This window comes from Anopheles coluzzii, chromosome 2 (assembly GCF_943734685.1).
Source record: "Anopheles coluzzii chromosome 2, AcolN3, whole genome shotgun sequence".
NCBI classification, from domain to species: domain Eukaryota; kingdom Metazoa; phylum Arthropoda; class Insecta; order Diptera; family Culicidae; genus Anopheles; species Anopheles coluzzii.
The window spans coordinates 101,677,460-101,695,254 of NC_064670.1; the positions used below are offsets into that span (position 1 = coordinate 101,677,460).

Below are 17,795 nucleotides of genomic sequence, written 5' to 3' on the forward strand. Positions count from 1 at the left end.
ATTACTATTTTTTATGTGTTTTACTTATTTTGTTATTCTTTTCCCCATAACTATGAAATTGTTATGTTTTTGAAGATTTATAAAATTGTTCTGCTTATGTCGAAGAATGTTTTAATTATTTTATTGCTTAGTTTCCTTTTTGTTTTTCCCCTTTCTTTACATGTGTTATCATTTACTTTACAGTATTTATATACATTTACATTTATTTTACAGTATTAAAGAGCAATAATGATTTTCATGTATCTGTTCGAAAACTTTGTACTTATTTTTAACATTTTTTCTAATTAAAATATTTTGGTTCTAAATATTTTGTATGCTTACACCATTTACATGCAATAAAAGAAACATTACCAATACGACCGTCCAGCATATCCACATCCTTGCTTGCACGAACGAGAAAGCCCGCTGCCTACATAAACATTTCAGCGAATGCTCTTCCAATGAATATCCTCCCCGTCACCGCACACCATACCTTCCGCCCGCTCGCTGTAAATCGTTGAAACCATTCAAAGGCGGCCCCAAACAGACACACAAAAAAAGCACAGGATCGCGCAAACCTTTCCACTACATACAAAGCCACGTGGCCCTTCGCACACACACATACACGGAATGGGGGGGGGGGGGGAACGAACGAAGCACGCTCGAGGCGGCACGGTTGAATCTTTTATGTACTAATCCTGCACAATTTATGTCGGCCAATGTTGCAAAAACCGGCGGCGACGGCACTCGCTGTTCGCTCTGTAAATCGCCGATTGGAAGGCAACCGGTTAAAGGGAGGGCTCCCAGGAGGTACGGGCAGAGGTAACCGTTCCAGCCGGTCAGTCCGGATTGCTCCGGTGATGGCGAAAAGTGGCGGGAAAATATTCCACCATCCTTTCACCGTCCTTTCGAGAGGCACCCAAGTGCGCTTGTCCTCCTGGCGAGCGCGCTCAGTCATCATCATCATCATCGAAGCTCTCCCGCCCAAAACAAGGACACACACACGCCAACTCTCACCAATACGGTTGCAAATGGGGTGGATGCTTCATCTCAGGCTCAAACAACAGGGTGAAGTGAGAGGTTTTTCGCGCCAAAAAAAAAAAACAGGAAAAACGAAAGGGAGCTCACCGCGTTCCAGTGTGGCGCGAGATTTTGCCGAGCTAGAAAGAGCATGTACCGGTGTCAGACACTGGTCGCGGAAATCGAAACTGCAGCAAAGGACCAATCGGGAGGGGAGGGGAGAAAGGATGAGTGGGACACATTGGTGGCTGTGTAAATGGAGGCAGCAGTGTTTTGTAAGCCTCACCGATATCCTCTATTTAAGCACAGGCTGTTAGAAGGGACCTTGGTTTCTGGGCCGGTTCGTACCTTCTCGTTGGAGGAAATCCTTTTGCGCGACCGGCAGTTAAAATCTCTGACCCCGGCGTTATTGAGAAATATCCGTAAGCTTGCAAAATATACAATTTGCATAATTATTTACCGGCACTAGACGCTCTCTCTACCTCTCTCTCTCTTTCTCTCTCTCTCTCTCTCTCTCTTTCTGTTTCATGACGACTAGTACCTGGCGACCTGGCGGTACAAACACGATATTTCTCCTCATTAATTTGTTAGATAAAATTCAATACAAATAAATACCCACCAGGCGAACGGTTTGGACTGGACCGTTGCCTGAGTGTTGCCCGTACGGTCAGGCAGGCAGGCGCGTAAAGCTGTCCCACCAACCCGGTAGGGGTCGCATACTGCACCTTCCAGGCGACACCTTTCCCCGAGCGGAGTTAATGTTCGCTGCCCACGTGCTGGCAAGGGAAAACACAGGAAACCAGGACACTCGCCGTACGTCGTACACAGTGGTAAAGGATTATGAGAGCAAGATTGGGCAGGCCCATTTACCTCCCGGTCGGTTCACGGTTGTGCGGCTCTTCACGGCACAAGTGTGCATGTTCATGGCTCATTAAAAATCGATTTTCCCACCACCAATGGCGTTGGCGGGGACACTAAACGAAGGTACCGGATTGATACCAATTTGTGAAGGGGTACGGTGTCTTTCGGGGACAGAGATTTGAAACAAATGTGGAATGTTTAGGTAACATTTTAATAACAAAAAAATGTATTTTTACTGAATAGCTCCTACTGTCATTACTTCCACCGCACCGCACCGCATATTAATAGATGCAGCAAAACTGCAACCTTGAAAATGATTTGCATAATTTGCTCCGCTAGTGGTACCACAAACAAACAGCAGCAGACAGAGAAGGAGGAAAAAAAAGCTCACTCCACTTATCATATATGCATCCGGCCTTTTGTTGTTCAATAATCAAATATTAAACGACTCGATGAAATATAAAGCCAGCTTAATTTGATTTGCAAAACAACTGCTTCCCGCAAGCTCTGCTACCCTTCTAACCGACCCGTTGTAGCCTTTGCAGCCCCTTTTGCCGTAGCCCCAAATGGTCATGCAGACGAGCTGCACAGTTGCCATTCCACGGCGGGTTGCAGCAAAACGCAAAACTAAAACAAACTCTTTTGAAGCTCGGGCTGCAGTGTGTGTGTAATCAAGCTTACGTAAAAGGGGGGCCTTTGGTGCTACACAAGTGACACAAAAGCATGTTTTGGGTGGAGCAAATCAATGTCAAAACGCTCCAAAGGTGGCAACAAAGCGGTGGCCAGTAACGTGACAAAAACGGTTCACCAGAATCTCACCGTGGCATGGGTGAAGAAGTTTTCTGAATAAAGAAAACTTACTAAACACGCTTCGTCGATCGTATGTGTAACGTGTGGCCAAAATGGTGAGGGGAGGGGTGCGCGGGGATGGGTGGAGAGACAGCCCCACTTCGTGACAGTTGCATTTCAATAAATAGAGAAATGTGATGTGATGACCGAGCAATTAGAACGTGCCATTTTGAAGGTTTCATGGCTTTGGGAATCGTTGATTCTTCAAATAAATAAACAACACCACGGTGCCTGCTCCCCGTCGTTGCCCCGTAAGGGCGGCTCATGAAGCTCCCCCCCCCCCCTCCCCCCAACCCTCTACCCCGTTTAGAGTGTTCTTTCTTCCGAGAATTGCTTGCACAATGCACCACGTGACGACACGTGATACACAATAGGGGCAAACCACACGCTTTATAATAAAGAATCAAAGAGTCAGCTCACCCCTTGCGATTGCCATCCCTCGGTGATCCCCTAGGCCCCCCCTCTGACGGTGACGGGTGAAGCGTGTGCAAATGATTGTGGAGGTAATAGCGGCCACCACGAGCACACAAACACACAGCGGCAAAATAAAAGCAACAAAAAATGGTAATAAATGAACGATTCGATTGCATCTCTCTTTCTCTCGATCGGGTTCCGTGCAGCAGCAATTGCAGTTGCATTATGCACACACTAACACACACAATGTGTGTGTGCAAAGTGCAGCCGAACTATGAACCCCCCCCCCCCCCCCCCGTGCTCCACCTGCCACCGCTCGTTTTGCGTGGCCGTGTAGCCGCAGCCGCTAGTAATCAGCTCGCGCGATCGTGTATTTATTATTTGCCGCCGATCTGGTTTGCTCACGTACCACTGGACGACTCAGGAGCGCGAGCAAAGAGTGAGCATGCGTTATTATTAATAATAATGTTTTAATTTTGTTTACAACTAAGCGCTTTATTGTGTGGCAGCACCACCACCAACACCTTCACCAGCCGTCCATGCGTCCACACATAGCTAATGTTGCTGGATGTTGGAGGTAGAAGCGGCCGCCTGGGCAATTGCAAAAGAACGAGCGCGTAGACAGTGCAGTAGTAGCAGCAGTAGGGCCACGCTTAGAAATGGAAAGGAGGCGCGCGCGCGCGCGCAAGATAGCAAGGCAAAACTTATTCCAACAACACACACATATATACGGTATTCGGTATTTGAATAATGCAGTTATTGTTCTTCAGTGCCATCGACAGATTGCACCGTGCAACCAGGGCAGGTGCATGCAATGCAGGGGCGTGGGTGTGTGTGTGTGTGTAACTGTAACGATCGCCATCAGCAACGACTTTATTATAAAAGAGCTTGGCCGAGGCGCTCTCTAGGCGCTGTGTGTGATTATCACTTTTTATTGCAAACCATTGATGTGTTGGCAATCGATGTGAATAGGCTTTTCTTTTTCCTTGATAACCCTTTCTTTATTGTTACAATGATCATTCCCTCACTCACTCGCTCTTTTGTAACATTTACATCTCCCTTCCATCTGCCTTCATCCCACTCTCCTCCTCCCAGGTTGTGTTGCATTGTAAGCACAATTATTTCTCATTTTATTTATGTTTTTGTACTTTTCAATGGTCTGCTCCCACAGTCGCCCCCCCCCCCCCCCCCCCGGTCGTTGTCGGTTGATACGGTTTCGGTGGTTGGTAGGGCGCATTTTCTGTGTTTGCCATTTCAGCCCGCCATTTCCCCTTGCCCATTCCCGTACCGAACAATAACGACGTAATAGGTGGTTCATTTGGACCGTACTGTGGGTGTCAGTGTGTGTGCCCTGGTACACACATGTACTATGTATAAAACTAATTATTTTACCTCCTTCACATTCCACCTTTCGTATGGCAGCATTCAGTTTCTTTTGTTTTTTTTTATTGGTTCAGCTGTTAGTCACACTGTGTGGGCGAATGGAAAAATATTTTCCACTCTGCTTAAAACTGCAGCACAATTTCAGCGACAAGAAGCTACATCGAGCTTGTAAAAACAATGTATTTACAAAAAAATAGTTGCACCTTAGATCTTGGATCATACGCTACAGTGATTACCGCTAAATGTTGACTTCAACGCATCAATTTTTGGCTATAACGCACCTGTTTTTCTCTGTAAGTCGACAATTTTTTTATTCTTATAGGATTCATTACAATTTTACAACACAAACACACCGATTGACTGATAATTTGTTTGTTTTGTTGTTGTTGTTGTTGTTGTTGTTGTTGGTAGGAAAAAAGACATTTAAATATGATAATTTTTCAAGACGTTGTTTACAGCTCTGTACATTGAAACTAACCTTTTTCACTCCATTAAATCGTCCAAAATCGGCGTAACAATTAAAAATATAAGTTCCGTTAACGAAATTATTCATTACTTCACTTACTAATGTTTAATAATTTTGGAACACACATGCCGTAGGGACAAACATTTACGCGCACTTTAAAAAATGCTTAGGCAGATGCAAACATTGAAACATGCTGTCAACAATTGGTATGTTTGTGCCAAAAATTGGTTAGTTGGAGCCTAATTTAAGCGACAACGACTGTAAAATAAAAGTGAATAGGTGGTCATACAAAGCTTTACGGCTTTCATGTTAATTACTGAGCAGCATTGGAGATAAAAAGAAACTTAAATTGCGGTTATGGAAAATTTCAAAATATTTTTTTTTTAATTTGAAGTGAAATCATGCCAAACATGCATGCAAGGAAACAAGCAGTGTGAACTAAGCGCAAAGTTAAGAATACTCTCGAACAACCAAGCACAATTGTACATGATTCATACAGCAAATAACGATTAAAAGCAAACCTTCAGCCGCCAAATGGAATCAGCCTACATTGTACAACCAACGCTATTCATTTTTCCAAATATAGACAATACCCGACCCATTACGAGCTCGAGCTAGGGCAATAATTATAGTTACGCTTAGACCTCGACACCGGCCGATTCGACGAGTTGGTTTGCTCGCTACACACACACACACACTCACGCACACATACGTACTACAGCCTCACTTATCAAGGTGATAAAAAATAACTAATATAATAACACAAAACATCGATCGCATCGTTCGCTACCGTGGTTTATGCAACGAGGCTATTATACACTCACACAACTATAACAAAAAAAAACATGTAAATCGTTTTTTCTTATTTCAGTGTCCGCTGAAGGACAGCGAATTGGATGAGTTTCTGCCTAGTTTCGGGCCCCCTTTTGCAGTGTTTGCTTCTTCGCGTTGATAACATTATCGCCATAACTGACCTCTCACAAAAACTGACCTCTACCGCATTTGGCATTGTGGCACTCCATCCGTGTGGGGTGTGTGTTTTTGTTCGGCAATTTTAAATTCCATTCCAAAAAACCAAAAAATCCACAGGAAATCAATTCCTTCATTTTCTCCCTTTTACTTACAATCATTGCTCTACCCAGAGCACTAATTGAGCACCTATCCTTGAAACTAACTGACATGAAAAAAAGGGAACAATGCTAGCTGATAATCACGCAAACAGTTTGGACGAACGGGGGAATGTTTTTAGAACAATCGTTAATAATCTTCCCCATTTTTTGGAAAGTAGAAAAGCAAACAAATCAAATAAACGATGAAACGATCTGAACCGAAACCTGTCACCAAATAAAGCTACTGATTTACGAGTGGCAAGATTAGGGGGACGGAGTACTATGCATTCGAAAAAACACAAAAATCCAAATCGAAACCAGGCCGGGTAGAATGACGGAGCAAAATTTACTTGTGACTTTTAAAAATAAAACACAATCGCCACAGAATTGAGTAACGTCTGGCAAGTAAAACTTGTTGGAAAAAAAATATACACATGGAAAAGCCGTCGGCAAGCGAGCTTCTGATTTTGGAGTGCGTATTTGGAGTGCAAGAGAAGCAAACAAAAAGAGTTGTGGTTTTTGTTGATTTCCTACAATTTAAAGAGGTTTCATTCATGTTCAGTCTTGAGAACTGTTCGTTAATTCGTTTAGCAGAGAATGTATCTCGTACACTCTAATGAACAATCAAATGGTGCATTTTGACATTTAAAACAGTATTCCACATTCGGTACATTAACAACATGTTCATAGTACTGGAGTTAGGCTTAAGTTTTGAAGTATCAAAGTTGTTTTTTATTGTTGTGTTTTAGTAGTTTTAATACATCTTAAGTACTTTATTAACTCTTCTTAGTCAATGACTGCCATTTATTTCTGACGACATCATTCCATGTCATCTTTCTATTTATTTCAGAATAACAAGCATTGTACAAGACACAAGATTGAGTACCCTTTCTTAGAAGCATACCAACTTATAGATTGCTATAGATTGCTATAGCCTTATAAATTCATTGAATTTCTAGCTTTTCTAGAAAACAAATCAAGTGCTTAACAAAACAATGAAGATGTCGTTGGAATATGTGTTTGAATGTTATTGAGAAGTTGATAATTCTAACTATTGTGCCTGATATACGCTGATGATGTAGACATCATTGGTCTGCGGCTCTTCTTATATAGCAGAGGCCTACCAAGGGCAGCTGAGAGTCTCGGATTGCAGATAAACGAGGCAAAGACCAAACTGATGGTGGCAACATCAGCGGCCCTGCCAATAACAAATCCAAACTTATGTAAGCATGACGAACAGATAGGTGAACGCATTTTTGAAGCCGTCCCACAATTCACCTATCTTGTGTCAAAGGTCATCGACGACAATAGCATTGTTGCCTAAGTTACGCGCAAGGATGCATTGCTGACAACCGGTCGTTCTACAGCCTGACAAATCAGTTCACCTCAAAGAACCTGTCGCGACGGACGAAGCTGGGACTATATAGCACGCCACTGAGACATGGACACTGGCCAAATCTGACGAAACCCTCTTAGCGGCGTTCGAGAGGAAGATGCTCAGAAGGATCTTTGGCCACGTATGTGTGGAAGGACAATGGAGGAGCCGCTATAACGACGAGCTATATGAAATGTACGACGACCTCACTGGTGTGCAGCGTATCAAGCTCACCAGGCTCCGGTGGGTTGGCCATGTTGTACACATAGAAACGGACGACCCAGCCCATAAAGTCTTTTTAGGCCGTCCACGAGGACAGAGGAGACGTGATAGGCCCAAATTGAGTCCCAGTGAGTGGTTTCGGACACTTCTGAGGTAGGCCATGACCGCAAAACGGTTGTAGCGCCGGATAAGTAAGTAAGTAACTACAGCAAAGCTATAGCAATCAAAAAACATTGAGTTTATAAAAGAAGACAAGCATTACGACCAATTAATATGCTTCTTGTGCGTTTTCTAATGTCTTATCTCTGCGCAAGAAAGAAGCGCGTCATCTCATACCATAAAGTACAAACACCGTCTCAAAGAAAATCAATCTTAATCAAGAATTGGTTCAACACCAGCCATTTCTATCGTAGCATCATTCCATGATGTAACTATCCAAAATAAATAATTTTATTGATCACCTCTTGTCCGCTTATCATTTTACACTCCATCGCCTGCCTTTATCTCGCACAAACGATCAATGATTAACCAATTGCCTCGGCAGAACCGTTTTACAACCCATTCAATCCTATCACACTCCGTGTGATCCACCGAACCTTTTGCCTAAACATTGTCACTTTCGTAAGCGCTCTCCAGTTTTGTTCATGGGTCAGTCTTGGGAAGAAAAAAACAAACAAACAAAACCAAAACTCCGCATAGTCACGGCCTGATTAAAAAGACGTCATTGCTTCCACCTCTGTCATGCACCCCTTTCCGTGTATCAATTGTGGAGCTCTCCACAAGCAAATCGTTTGTCTCTAGCGTGACCGCGACCATATCGCCAACCGAATCGTGCTCATCTTGCGACACCAAACAAACTGACAACAGTACAACAATGCACATAACAAATGGAGGGAGACGAGGCGAAAAAAAAAGATCATAAAAAATAAATTGATTAAAGAATGGAATTTAATTGTCGCTTATCAAATTTTTATACATTTTGTGCCGCCCCAAAACACACACGCACACACACACGCACAAGCATGTGATCAGGGGGTATGGAAACGATAGCGAACACAATGATGCCCTTTTGTGTGTCCATTCGTTGCTTCCTCTCTTTCCCTCTGGCTTTCGTTCGGCGGCGATGAACCTCTCTCGCGATGGCCTCGAACTGGCCGACGTGAATTGATATAATATATTTATTTCTATTTAAGCATCAACACCACGGCTCGCCGTGTAATAGCACGCCGGGGCAATTATTTTACAACATTTTTGATAAGGCTTGTGTGTGTGTGCTGTGTGTGGTGTGGCGTGGCCCGACACTCGACGTTCTGGAACGTTTCAAACAGCAATAAACCTGTTGACTGTGACACCGGCACTACATTTGCCGCTCACAATAAGTACAATAAAATTTAAAAAAAAACATAACTTGTAACCAAGGGCAAATGCCACCACCCCAGTATGGGTTACGAGTTCCAAAATTTATTATATGCTGTTGTGTGGGTTAATATACATTTCAAAACCTCGAGCGGTACCATCCCGGCGACAATCGTGTGCCGGTGCCGGTTGAAAAGTAAAGTTGTTCAATTATTTTATCTTATCTACGAATTATGCTCAATTATTACATCGACCAGTTACCACTCTCCCACGCGCACCTCCCATTCCCCCCTCTTCCGCCAGGGGCCGGGAGAGGGTTCATCAACGTCGCGCCTGTTTGGTTTCACCTGTTGCGCATGTGTCGGTTAAGGCGAATATAATAATTCGTCGGTGGTGATAAAGAAAATAATCGAATATAGCAGCCTCCCCCCTCAAAAGCACAAAAATATACAAACCAAAATTTTGACCCCAATCGGTGGACCCTTGAAGAGATGGTGCACAAAAACTGAACAAACACACACACACATAGGTCCACCTTGCGTACTGGCGGCTTGTCAATATTTGTGCAGACAGTTTGTAAATTTTCCTTCGGTAGGAGCGCAATACGGTGTTATTGTAAAGTGCCGGTCAAATTATTATTTTTTGTTCTCCTTCTGGGCATGCAATGCTGTACAAACTGTACAGCAAGTGTTGGGTTGAGTGTGTTGGTAAAGAATGGCACAACGACCGTAGTGGTGCAAGAGGGGCTACGACTATGATTGATCAGATGTTTGCTAGTTTTACTACAACCTTGGAGTTGGATGTTTATTTTATTTAATCCATTTCCGGATGAAAGCTTCAACATGTTAGTATTGTTTTAGTTTAGCTAGTTTGATTAGACAAACAAGCTTGTGTATTGATTTTTTAAAACATCAAACATTTAAAAGAAAAGGCTAAACAAATACGTAAGTGCACCAAACGATTCCCCTTAGAACTTCACTGTCACACCATTGAACGCACGCATTCAGTTAACGGGACCAAACCACATTTTTCGCTCGGCAAACACAATAAAGAGACAAATTAAATGTAGCAATTTTGAACCCGACCCACACCCGAGTGCTTCGCCACCACATCGCTCTAGGAGGTAGGCTTTTATGTGACTCATTTTTCTCGCCATCGCCCTATCGCCTAATGACATCTCTTGGGCAAAGCGTTGTCGTTCCGAACGAATGTAACCGAACAAACAGCATTACCCGAATCACAACCGTTAAAAACAAAAACAGAAAAAAGGAACCAACATAAAACTAAACAGCGTAAAGTCGCTTCGGCGAACTCTGTGTGAAGATACAATTTGTATAAAATATAAATATAAAACACGATCGTCACACGCGCGTGCGAAACGAAACGATGCGTGCTAATGTCATTTTTTTTGGAGGTTCTTCTCTTCCTCCTCATCGCATTGTGGAGCAAGTTGTCAGCAGTGCACATGATGTGCCACCCTCGCTGCGTTAAAGTTTTCCACTGCTCCAGCCCAACTCGACAGCCCATTTTCACTTGTCGCATCTGTCTGTGCACTCCACCACCGGAACCAAAAAAAACATGCTCGTGGATCACACGTGGTAAGAGGGAAGGAAAGGGAGTGGGGTAGGCAAATAAAAATAAAAGAAAAACGGTCACCCCCGTTATGAGTCGCAGTTTTGTTGTTGTTGTTTTGCCGTTTGTTGTTTGCCACCTCAGCCCCACCTGTCGTCCCCAAAAGGCCCACCAGTCAGCGGTGCAGTACCGCGTGCGTCGTCGGTTTGCGCTGTTGCGCGTCGGTTGCGCTGGAGCTGTGGTGCGCGCGATACCCATCAGCAGATCTAGAACTTGACACAGAAAGTATGTTACAAAGCATACATACATATTGACAATCGACCCCGCTCGAAGCGGTGAAGTGAGGGAACGGGGCTGGTTAAAACGCAAGAAACGACTTTCTGTGTACTTAGGCCGGTGTAGCCGGTAAAAGATGGTTGGGAAGAAAAGGCGCGCGAGAGGAAGGAGAATAATATAAGTGTAATAAATGAAGTTGAAAGCAAAGCCGGAAGAGCAGGGAAAGAAGAGCAAAGAAGACACGGCGATAAGGGACGCCGGCCTGCCCAGTGCTGGAGCAGAATAGAAATAAATATATTCCAGCAGAAGCTGCCACACTGTGCCGGGCCGGGCGAGCCGCAGCCAGCGAAACAAGAAAACAGCATAAGAGCACTTACTTTCGTAGGCATTTTCATTAATAACATCATACATTTTATTACACCCCATCGGCGCGCTTCCTCTCCCTTTTCCTTCCCTTCTCGTTTTACTGATTTCTTCCACCCTTCCCCCGCGCGTACCTTCTGCTCCAAACTTGAGCAAAAATTCTGATGCTCGCTCGCTGCGAGCAAACGGGGAACGAGAGCGCCTGTTTTTGCTGTTATAATAATAAATTATAATTTATATATTTTTATCGTCGCGTACACAGCCCAACTCCTTCCTTCCGCTTCTCGAGAGCAGCTGAGCAGTTCCGCCAGCTCCGCGCACAGTAACGAGCACTTCCTACCAACACTTCGAACACCGATCGCGCGCGCCGTTCTTCTCGGTCGCTCTTCCAAACCGGGCGCAAAACCCCGCGCAAAACACAATCGAACCCAAGCAGAACCCAAAAAGCAAAAGATCGACCCACGGGCTGGATGGAAACCGGGATGGTAGGTCGAACGGGGAGCGGTTCCGAAGAATTGGGTTCTCTATTTGTGGGTTTTAGGTTCTGGGCTTCTGACATCGGTTAGAAGACAGGCTGCATCGGAGAGTGTTTACTTTCAGAGGAGTGGAACTATTTTTAATGTTTTATTATTCTGCATGTAAGCTCGTCTTTGACAGTGTTTTTGTAAAGAATAAAATATGAACAAGTACAGTCTAAGTTCATTTATGATCTATGATTCAAAACTCCTAAAAAGCGTTTACAACAGCTCAATTTTAAGGCATTTTAGAAAATAAAGTATTCAATAAAAAAAATTAATTCAAAGCTTTATTCTTTAATCCTTCACAACAATGTCTGACATCGTCGAGATGATTCAATACACCACAAACCTTGATTTTTACATTAAGACTGCCAGTTTTTTTAGGCCGGTTACCGTAACGACGTCTATTTTTAAACTGTTTGGTTCACTAAGAAGGGTTAAAGATAATTTTAAAGATACTAACATAGTTTTAAGAAATTCGCAATCCAAAAATCACCTTGAAGCAAATAACTGTCCGGGTATTGTTAAAATCCACATTTTAACTAACAGAAAAGGCATAAATTAGAGAACTACTAGCATTACGGCACAATCAACGGTTTTGGAACAGATTAAGAGAAAAATTTATCACTTTGACGTAAACAGATAAGAAAACTGAAAGTTGAATAGCTTCCAACTGATTTGCATAAACCACCGAATAAAAAAAACGAAACTGTCTGATAACAGAATATATTTTGAACCAAATCTTTCGGTTTCTTCCCCCTCACAGCTTGTCCCTGGCTGTCGGAGTTGCTTTAATCATCAAAGTTATTGTACGATAAATTAATAAAATACAATTTAACCGCAAGACAACGCTACGTCACCCTGTATTTGGTTCATTCGCCAAACTGCGCGTGTGTGCGTGTGTGTGTGTGTGCTTCTCTTTCCACTCCCTGTTTCCCCCTTCATGGAGCTTCACATCTTCTCCACAACCAAAGACCGGAGCGCGACTCCGGCTTTGCGCCACTCCAAACGGCGGAGTATTTATATTAGTGTTATTATTTTTATGATTTTTTACGAGGCCGTCGTCGGGGCCTCGGGTGATGGAGGCGGGGAGGCCGGACGGAGAGACGACAGGGCAAGAGCATAAAGTAGAAATGTACACATTTTATTTATTTTAATGTGCGTGCTCCCACTCCAACGGGACAGTTTTCTTTTCGTTGCGTATGCGGCTTCGCGGGGTTTGATGGCACGCTGGAGGGTTGCGGTACGGAGCGCGGATATTGTTTAAAGCAAGCGTGTAATGGCCTCCCCCTCGACATAAGACGTTATTGATATTGGTCTGCATCGCGCGCGTAAGAGACAGAGACGCGGCTCGTCACAAAACGCGGTCGTGGGTGTTGTTTTGTGTCGCGCTGCCGTTTGCCCGTAAGTGTTCCGCACGGTTTAACGCTCTCGTTTCACTTTCTCGCAAACGCCGATGGGATGGGATCGGGGAAAAGGCAAAGAGGATGCGAGAGAACAGGAAAACATAGAAAAAACTCACTCACAAACACACACACACATACTCAGCACACTAATATTATATATATTTAATTTCCCTCCCCCGTCCAGCTAACGCTGCGGCTCGTCTCTTTCATTCTCCACCCTTAAATGGAGCGGCGAGCCACTTTGCTTTTAGCTTCCCCCTTTCGTTTTACACGCCTTTACCCCTTTTTCAGAATGAAACTCTGAACTCTAAAGGCCGCTTGTTTTGTTTAGAAATGAAAGAACATATGCTTTCCGAAACGGAAAGAAGAAATCATCCCTGGGGCATGATCATCATCATGATCGTCTTCGTGCTTGGTGCACTGCACTTCAGCGAAAAAGGTGAAATGACATCAAGAATTGCATGCGCTTCATGTCACTACATTGAATTGATGCATTCTAATACCCTATCTCTCTTTCCCCCCCAAGACGGATATAGGTCAACTCCTCCAGCACGGCCTTATAAAGACTTATTAAAGTAGCACATTTAGAATTAATCAAATCAATGCTGCCCGGGACCAATTGCAAAGTCCCGATCGATCGTGTTGAGTGAGCGTTGGTGGTCGCAGCCCTCGCACCGCAAAACTACATCCATTGCCCGAGTTGCATCCGCTGGCAAGAGCATACGGTACATACTTCCAGCAACCACACACAGACGAGCAAACGACACAGTGGCTGCTATTTTTAAATGAAATATAGCCTCAAGAATAAAGCCAGAAATAGGACCGGATGGTTTAAATGCACCCTCGCCACCGAAGCAGACGGGAGTGCAGCAGGGAGGAAGAATGGGAACCGAGTTCCCAGTTCTAATGGCAGTTTTCATCGCGGCCACATATTGCTGCCCGACGACTGTCATAAGTTAAGCGTCTGGTGGTGGGAGGGTGCTAGTGCTAGTGCTTGAGCTAGTTTCCATCCGACCCTAAGTGCTTGGCCAGGTGGTGGTGGTGGTGGAATGTTAAGCGAGGGAAGGAAGCAGGCGAATAAATTCTACTTAAAAGGTAGAAGGCCTCCACTCTACCGGCAATCGATGGCATTACGCTGGTGCACGGGGAAGTATGTTTTATTCTTGGAGCTAATATTGAGTTAGAGTTGGCACTAAGGTTGACGTGGACATTTGTGTGAAAAATGAGAAAATTGAAGTCAAACTCCAATGGAAAACAACCGAAATTGACTTTCAGTTTCTTCAATGCACCCAGTCCTTACTGAAATTACCCCGCAAACTTACCCTTTCTTCCTCGCGTATCATCTCCGCGATGCCCGGCTTGATCTCCATGTCGTCCGGATGGTTCGCGATCGAGGACGACAGCGACGACATCGTCATTGCGGCCGTATCCAGTGCCGGCGGCAGCGGGAACGATGCGAGCGGATTGCTCGACCCACCGCCACCACCACCACTTCCTGTTCCACCGCCACCACCACCACCACCACCTCCGCCTCCCCCACTCGACTGTGCCAGGCTGGACGGGGTGGGCGGTATCGGCGACGGTACCTCCAGCTGGTCCGGCGTACTGTCAGCCGGACTGCCGATGCTGCTCCGCTCGCCCGAGGGCCACCGGCGCTTGCGTGCACTCTTGGGCGTGGAGGCATGAACGGCGGCCGCTGCGGCCGCCTCTAGCCCGGCCGCTCCGAGCGGCCACTCGCCTACCGCCAGCCCGGCAGCGGCCGCGGCAGCCGCCGCCGCAGCCGCCGCCACGCTGCTAATGTCGCGCGACGAGATGTGCGGATCGGCCCGCGAAAGGTCGCGCGCGAACTCGCTCAGCCGTGCGTCCATCCGGTGCTCTTTGGTCGTGTCGCGATCGCGGCCCGCTCGCTGTTTCTTCGCGGCCGCAGCCGCCGCTGCCGCCTGTACGGCGGCCGATCCGCTCGTGGCCGTACTGTTCGACCCATTGCCGCCCGCCATTGCTGCCGAGGCCGCACCATTGGCGAGCAGCGAGCTTCCGACGATCGCCAGCGGATTCAGCAGCTTGCCGTGCTCCTCGCGATCCAGCTCCTCGGGACCACGGCTTCCGGCCGCTTCCCGCTCGGCCCGGCTGCCCGTCGGTTCGCCCGCATCACCGCTCACATCGGCCAGCCCGCGTATCTTCAGCATCTCGGCCACCTTCAGCAGCGGCCCGATCTGGTCCTGGCTCACGTTGATCTCGCCCTTGTACATAAACTCCACGATCGCCTTCAGCTCGGCCCAGCTAACGTCGCGCATGATCACGATCGGGTGCTGGCAGGGGTTGTCGAAGAACAGCGTCTGGAAGTAGGGGCTGCAGGCGGACAGCACCATCTTGTGCGCCTTCATCGACTGGCCGTCGCAGGCGAGCGTGACGTCGACGAACGATTCGCTCTGCAGCAGCTGATCGAACACGCTCGTCAGGTTGGTCTGGTAGTTGTTCCAGCGCAGACAGAACTGCTGTCCACCACCACCACCACCGGAGGAAGAGCCACCGGTTCCGGGGGCGCTTGGGCTCGCCTGTTGCTGGGTGGAACGTCCGGCCGGGCTTGCGGCTCTCGACTGTCGGGCGGCCTTGTGCTGATGATGATGATCCATTGTGAGGGGCGAGCAAGGGGGCGACGGTTTCGCGGTGGTCAGCGGTTCCTCCAGTGAGCGCTTCAGGGAGAGGGATGAGAGCGACGAGGACGTGCTGGAGGACGACGAGGACGAGCTGGACGAGGACGAGCTCGACGGTGGTTGATGGTGACCGAGGTGGCCACCGGTCGGGTGGTCCGAGGGGCCGGGCGTCCCCGTGCCCGATCGGTCCACCGGGTCCCTGGGCGGGGCGTTCGGATCGTTCGGATCGTGATGGCTCGACGCTGGTGACGGATGGGACACCGATGTTGCGGACGGGGGCGGTGTGTCCGATGGCATCGCGGCTGGTCGGAGTGCTGCACGAGCGGGACACGGTGCTCGAGCCGCCTGTTTCGATTGTGTTACTGGTCTTTAGAGCTTCACTTGATGCTGGAGAGTGTATGTGACGGCGCTTTGTAACCTCACAAAAATTTGGCTCACTACGTCACCTTAACGTTCACGCACACTCAAAATTAACGTTTGTACATCGGCGATACGCATGAAATAGCGCCACAGAACTGCATGCGCACAGTATCTTTCCTCTCCCGACACATGCTTGACACTTCAATTCAAGATCAACACACACACTCACTTTTTTAACTCACTCACAAACACACACACTCTACTTCTCTGCTTTAGTTTTATGTTTAAACTTTTCTTCACACGTTTTTTCTCCAATTCTGATACACGAACGACTGCCAAACGCTAAAGTTTGTCACCACGGCCTAACTGTGCTGTGCGTACCTGCGCTTTTGGGGGGATGGAAATAAAGTATGCATAAGCTTGCTTGTTTTTTTTTTTTTTTTGCACAAACATTACCAAACGAGCATTAAAAATGCACGAGATGGATTCTACGTCTACTACTTCGAGCATGCCATGGGGAAGAGCGCAATCATCCAAAAAGTCAACCCAAAAAACACGTTGGTCCTGTGACTGTGCGAGAAAACCACCCATCCACCCTCACAAACACACATTCACACACACACCGAGACGTAGATGTTCCGAGAGCGCACCAAGACATCCTTTGCCGTCTCGGAGACTCGGAGTCTTCGGCGAGTCTTCGGTGAGTTTCGTTTTCGACACATCTGCTGAGTCCGTTTTTCGTCCCACAGTAACTCTCCAGATCTCTCACACTGGCACACACACACACACACACACATACACACACACACACATACACACACACACACATACACACACACACACTGAGACTTCTAACAACAAAACCACGTGCTAGCCGATGAATTTGTGGGATTAGGGGTTTGGTAAGTCTTATCGACAACCACTGTTCGTTTATCATCAACACTACACACACACATGCAGAAGTCCGCTTTTGACAGCCAATTAGAGGTTCGATTAGCTTTTGCTTTGTAGCAGCAAAGTGCAGCAAGTGTCTGTGATCATTCTAGTCTACTCTGGTGTGCACCCCTTGAGGTCTTTAATGCTTCAAACACCATACTCCAATATGAACTGAACGTTTTACGCTCTTCGACTTGGAAGTGTACGAGCGAGGAAATGTGTTCTTGTGCTGTCCAAAAATGTCGTTGGACAGTTAATCGCGTTTTAATGTCTCACTTTTCCGGCTCACTCACCGGTCCGGCACCCAAGCAATTGGTTGGGGACGTGGATGGAGAGGGCTCTTTTCCCCAAAAAAAACGAGCGAAGTAAATAAGAAATAGACCACAAGAAATCACGATCATAAAAAAAGCTGAGCTTTGACAGGGAAGGCAGGGGACACCTTTAAATTGTCTTATAGAAACACCATTTGTGAGGCAATTGAGGCCTCCCGTTTTCCCTCCCCATTGTCTGTGACTCAACCAGTGTGTGTGTGTGTGTGTGCTTAAGCATGGTTCCATCATTTCCTCCAATTTTGTGGCCTACTGCTCCCGTGTGTTGGTTTTTTTTTCTTCTCTCTCTCCTTGTTTTATTCCCTAATTCTTCGTTTCCGCATCTGCGTGCGGATTTAGTTCGTTCA

The 17,795-nt window shown here is 46.3% G+C and overlaps 1 protein-coding gene across 3 annotated transcripts in view; it reads right to left on the minus strand.

Annotated features, from left to right (window-relative positions):
• The window catches only part of LOC120947376 (protein bric-a-brac 1-like), a 138,006-nt gene extending 120,573 nt beyond the window's left edge, over nucleotides 1-17,433 (minus strand). The window contains exon 1 of one of the 3 annotated variants that reach the window (XM_049605837.1): nucleotides 14,492-17,433. In XM_049605837.1, coding sequence (XP_049461794.1) covers nucleotides 14,492-16,120 — 1,629 coding nt within the window. In that variant the 5' untranslated portion in view covers nucleotides 16,121-17,433. The remainder of the gene's footprint in view (nucleotides 1-14,491) is intronic. The other 2 variants (XM_049605838.1, XM_049605839.1) reach the window with 2 other exon arrangements.
• Nucleotides 17,434-17,795: the final 362 nt, after the last annotated feature.